Genomic DNA, 5778 nt, shown 5'->3' on the forward strand with positions numbered 1-5778 from the left:
TCTGAATGCTATACTGTACATTGTTTTGTCTCCATATTCTAATACCTGAGCCGGATGCCAAGTAGGAAACACACCTTTATAGGGTGACAGGGAGTGACACATTCAAAAAATCTATCTACAAGTAGAAATAATATTTTCATCACCATTTCTGATGGAATAGGTTTCCACATTTAAGTGACCGGTCAGGCTCTATGTACATAATATATGTGTATGTGTCATGGAGTCAGCACGTCACCTCACACGCACACAAAAGATAAATAAATAAAACTTTGCTCAAAAAAGAGCCTTACTGCACCCTAGTGGTGGTGAATGGTAATTAAACTTTTACAGGCGCTACTTCATAGCCAGGAAACTACTTTCTCTCACGGGTGATATGGGTGTTCTATAATTTTTTTTCATTTCAAGTAAATGAAATTAATAATTGTAAAAATTTGCTTCGTGATTACTCAGATTCCCTTTGTCTAATATTGCATTTTGTAATAGATAAATAAAACAAAAATAACTTGAATATTTGAGAGTATAAATAAAGTACTACACACTCAATACTAACACAAGGACACGCATGCTCAAATGCTAAACCACCACACATAAGATGTGATGCAATTATCTGTAGACCAGGTTCGATGGAAGATGTTACCACCAACATTTAATGTTTGGGAATAAAGTGCGATATTCACAGGTTTACATAAGTTTGGAACTTACGAAAGCATTATACATACATCATGAAAGGCACACTTGAAAAATGACAGAAGATCTGACACACAATTTGCGTCCAAGTAATTTGCAGAACTTCCCGAACCTGAAAAAGTACTATATATTAGACAGGATGGATTGACAGTATGGATCAACGGCTTGTTATCATTAGCGTGAACTCTTGATTAAAAAATCAATTAATTAACTAAATTATTATTATTTTACTGAATTCAGTAATCGTTAGATTTAATAAACTGAGCCATTCCTAGGGCCACTTTGTGTCCCCTTATGCAGGGTTGTACATGATTGGTTTTGTCAGAAGCAGTGGGAAATGCCCACATTAAAAATGAGAGTAGTTGTTTAACGTGCACAAAAAAAAGTTAAATAAAAAAATCATTCATGATTCAACTAATGAACTACTTAAGACTTGAAGTATAATCAGCTGTCTAAGTGCTGGGCTAATGCAAAGGCCTGCACTCACAACGTCCCTTTTTGGTTTTTTCAGTGATCGGTCACCGATTCAGGCCCAAGAAATCAGTTAACCGGATTAGTTAATCAGAGTTAACCGGGTAATCAACTGGTTTAACACGCTCTTTTGTAGCATTTAAACCTCCCTCCACGTTCTCCTTCCTTCCTTCCTCTCCCCATATTAGATAAACGTTTTGTTTTTATACATGTCTCAATCAGAAACTCAGTTCTCCTATTAGCCACTTGACTGTGCTGTTGGAGTGCCTATGGGGACCCCTGGAGGACAACCACTGAAATACAAGTTTAAATCCCTGCAGGTCACATGGTGGCTCTAGCCATAGCATTAAACCAGTCCAGAAGAGCCAGCAGCAGATTCTCAGTGTAATTCAAGTAAATATAACCTGACGTTGGTTCTTGTTGTTTTTTTAGATACTTAAAAAACATATAAAATATAAATATTCGATAGCACACCCCCGAATCTATCCCAGAAGGCACCGTATCCTTTAGCTCGTTTAGCCGGCCGCTACTTCCTCAGCTTCCTCTGCGCGGCCTTCTTCTTCACCATCTGCAGACGCTTCAGAGCGCTGAGCTGAGACTCCTGGGAAGTCTGCCCTGCCCCCTTACCTCCGGCGGAGGACTCGCCACCAGCCTTGGTGCCATTGTTACTGTTACCGCCACCGCTACTGCTGCTGCTGCTGCTGCTGCCGCCGCCGCCGTTTCCCCCCGAACCGCCATTACCGCTGCCGCTGGGCGGGCCGCCGCCGGCGCCGGACACGCCCGCCTTGCTGCCGCTGTCGCCGCTGGAGGCCCGGTTCAGGCCCGGCTTGCCCAGGGTGAGGGGGGGCGGGGGCCTGAGGGGGACCGGGCCGGACGCCTCGCCAGCAGAGCCCCCCGCCGAGGCCTTAGCGGACGGGCCCGTCTTGGCGGCGGCCAGCCCGGAGAGCCCCGCGGGTTTCTGGGAGGACGCGGATGCGGACGCGGCGGCCTTCCCCCCGCCGCTCTGAAGGAACGAGCTCGGCTTGGCGGCGGCGGTCGAACCCGCGGCGGCCGTCTTAGCGCCAAACGCGGCCCACCCCGTCAGACCGCTGGAGGCGGGGACGGAGGAGCCGCCGCCGCCGCCAGAGACGTTAGCCGCCGCCGCCGTGGACACCTGGGAGAGCGAAGGCAGACCAATCAGCACTGCAGCCTGCGGCCACACATACCCAGCAGCCCTTACAGCACAACTCCCCATTCCTGGGAAATCAGCTGGAGGCGCTAGTGCAGACATCTTATCATATTAAGCAGATATAATACGACAAATACAGCAAATGAGGCTAAAACTAAAACTAAAAACTAAAACCCAATGCACAGAACTGCAGTTCCACAAAAACACCAACAACACCATCACGGTAAAATCCGAAACACGTCAGTCAAAGGAGCAACAAGAACAACTAGTTCCTACTTTTCTGAATTTGCATAATCGCTGATGACTCACCCAGCGGAAACAGAATTTCTGTCTTAAGAAGCAGCCATTTTACATGCGGATCGGGCCTTTTCAACACCCAGTCAAGTGACTGCTCGCCGCTATCGAGCACTGATTACCCCGACCGCACCGCGAGAAAGCAGCTCGGCAATCATGAGAAACGGCATCTCCTCACCCTGAATCGACAGCGCTAGCGTAAACAACGACCCCTCGTATCCTGTCAGGATGGGAAAAAAACTTGCCTTGACTTCCGCTCTCTTGAAGGCCTGGAAGGTGCTGGGCGTGTCCTGCTTTGGCCTGGCCTCGGCCTTCTTCAGCAGGGCGTCCTTCACCACCGGGGCGGGGCTCACGGCCGCCGGAGACGCCTTCTGCGGAGGCTTCTGAGTCTTCTGGGCCTGACAAAAACAACAAAAAGCAGTGGTAATGTAGCACATTGGTGGGTAAGGAACTTGGCTCGTAACATAAAGGTCATAGGTTCAATTCCCGGGTAGGACGCTGCCATTGTACCCTTGAGCAAGGTACTTAACCTGCATTGCTTCAGTATATATCCAGCTGTATGAATGGATGCAGTGTAAATGCTGTTTTAAAAAGCTACGTAAGTCGCTCTGGATAAGAGTGCCTGTAATGTACTGTCTCTGGTGGTGAGGTCCAATCACTTCAGACCACAAATGGACGCAGATTTTTTACGAGTGAAAACCGTTCCCATCGAGCGCAGAGACGCCCTCACCATGCGCTTCATCTGCCGCGTGCAGCGGGCGCAGTACCACACCAGCCGCGGGTCGTTCACGTCCTTGTCCGTCACCTGCGGCTTGTGGCACTCCTGGTGGTACAGGTTGTGGCACTCCTGGCACTCCACGAGCTGGTTGCCCGAGGTGACCGTCATCTGCCTGAGGTAACGCGAGAGGAAGCCATGACATTACAACGGAGGCAGGCAGGCGTCGAACCGCTCACGTCTTTTCACCTGATACTCAAAAAACCTCCGATAAATACACTTATACTGAACTAATCACATCGCTAATCACAATCCTGAGAACAGTGGCATCTTCCTTCTGGCTGGACCATCTCTTCTTTCTCTTTCATAGCCCGGAACTGTAGCCTCTGCAACAACGACAACAAATCCCAGCAGCACTCTCGTTATTTAAGACACGCCAACTCTGGCTGACGTCGCAGGCACACGCACCGGCACACCACACAGGCCAGGCCCATCTCCATGGCGAAGTCGTCGGCGCTGGTCTCCTCAAAGCTGGAGAGGTCGGGCATGCTCAGCTCCTTGCTGATCTGGACGGTGATGGGAGAGGAGCGGTTCTCCTGCTTCTCCAGACGAGGCTTCTTTGGCGGCTCGGCTCCATCGACAACATCCACCTTGACCTAATTTAAAAATGAATAAGTAAGTATGCACTGATACATATAGGAAGGTGTAATGATTATTATTATTTCTTCATTTTTGTTTTATGTTGATATTACGTACTGGAATTGTAATGTCAATAAGAGAAACTGTTGAAAAATTATTGCATTAACCATCAAACTGTTTATAAATGCCATGTTTCCATAATGTGTGACAGTACCATAAATATTGTTACCTTGAAAGACACTCCTTTCAGCTTTAAAGGAATGCTTAAGTTGCATTTGAAGGTTATGAATGAACCAAGCACATGCCAGCAATATGTACCCCACGACACTACAGAATCACATAACCCTTCCCCTCTAACCTTTTCCGAAGGCCTTTTTTCAGCCTCTTTCTTGCTCTTCTCCAAGTTGCCAGTTTTCCCATTATTGATGCTTGATGATGAGGAACCGGAAGACGATTTACTCTCGGGTTTGGTCAAGGTCACTTTTGTGACAGATCCGCGACTGACGTCCACTTCCTGTCAATGGGTTAAAAAAGAATAATAACAATAATAAAATAAAAACAGCTGCATTTAACAAAATCTTCTGTTAATGTTGGATTCACGATGGCTGAAAAAGTGAAAATAAATATGGAAAAAATAGAATAGATTAAAATCAGAATACCTTGTGAGACGTCCTGTAAGGCGAGTCGCTTCCTCTAGCTAAAGATTCGTCCAACAGAGCTTTGAGTTTCTCGGCGGAATCTTTACTTTTTGAATGAAGGTACCCCAGACCTTTCAAAAAGATGGGGTCCAGCTCAAGATTTACTGTTGCAGACATTTTCTGTAGTCTGAAGTCCAGGACTTTGTTAAAGCGTAGACTAACTAACTTAACGAGGCAGCCAACTCTTAACTACTGTTACTTACAGTACAGTAGATCCAGCCTATACAACGTTATAGTGAGCTAGCTAGATTCGGACACAAATCAAGTGTTTTTTAGCTATCTTATTTCACAGGTCATATTATAAGTACATGTTGCGATAGATACTGGAGATGGAAATAGCGACATATCTCTCAAACGAGCAGAAACTGTTAGTCTATCTAGCTATCGGTAGCGAACATTAAACTGCAACTGGATCTAATACAAGTTGGGTATGATAACGTTGGCTAACTTAGCTGTTCTCGTATACAGCAATTTGTTATGATCCAGCTAATCGTACCTTTAATAGCTACAGTTTCTCTGCATTTACGAATGGATAAGTAGCTTACGAAATGTATAAAACATGTCACGTAGTTAACTAACGAGGTAAACACTGACACATTATATAACCGTCGCACTGTAACTCATGACACAATACATTTAATTTAGCTAGAACATCTGTAGGCTGTCCCGCTCTTAAATTGTTCGCAGGAAACACGAGTTTTAGGATACGTAGCTACCGTGTGCAATACGTATTATAAACCCGAACAGCAGCTACCTGAGGCCAGAAAATATAAATGGATATTAATCGGTTATACACGTCCTATATGTAATCAGAATAACACGTAGCTGTTACGTTAAGACAACGATAAATTGTATGAATACAGAACATACGCTATGACAAACGAGGGGACATTGTTTGGTGTTACACAAGACTACAAGTTACTTTTTGTTCTGTGGACTTCTACTGAAATTGAGATGCCTTGACAAGATAGCCTACTGTTCTGATCAGTCAGAGACATTCTATTTGATGTATCTTTCAAACACATTTTAACTACAGAACCTACAAGTTCCAATCGAGCATTTTGAGGATTTTTGTTTTAAACTGATGGTCAACTGGTTGTCAAACT

General features: G+C 45.4%; 1 protein-coding gene across 1 annotated transcript; it reads right to left on the bottom strand.

The window, feature by feature from the left end:
• Positions 1-623: 623 nt before the first annotated feature.
• On the bottom strand, positions 624-5346 carry LOC118231296 (integrator complex subunit 12-like). The gene is made up of 6 exons (XM_035424983.1): positions 4634-5346; positions 4333-4488; positions 3804-3991; positions 3351-3510; positions 2866-3018; positions 624-2311 (listed from the first exon to the last, which is right to left on the bottom strand). The coding sequence occupies exons 1-6, from the start codon at positions 4787-4789 to the stop codon at positions 1685-1687; spliced, it is 1440 nt and encodes a 479-aa protein (XP_035280874.1). The 5' UTR covers positions 4790-5346; the 3' UTR covers positions 624-1684.
• Between the last annotated feature and the right edge of the window lie 432 nt (positions 5347-5778).

The sequence above is a fragment of the Anguilla anguilla genome, chromosome 7 (assembly GCF_013347855.1).
Source record: "Anguilla anguilla isolate fAngAng1 chromosome 7, fAngAng1.pri, whole genome shotgun sequence".
NCBI classification, from domain to species: domain Eukaryota; kingdom Metazoa; phylum Chordata; class Actinopteri; order Anguilliformes; family Anguillidae; genus Anguilla; species Anguilla anguilla.

Bases quoted from the DNA above. Each gene is read 5' to 3' on its own strand.
- LOC118231296 (XM_035424983.1), bottom strand. From the start codon at position 4,789: ATGTCTGCAACAGTAAATCTTGAGCTGGACCCCATCTTTTTGAAAGGT. The intron at 4,489-4,633 runs GTATTCTGATTT...ACCCATTGACAG, and splicing joins CTTACAGGACGTCTCACAAG to GAAGTGGACGTCAGTCGCGG. The intron at 3,992-4,332 runs GTTAGAGGGGAA...TTTTTAAATTAG, and splicing joins AAAAAAGGCCTTCGGAAAAG to GTCAAGGTGGATGTTGTCGA.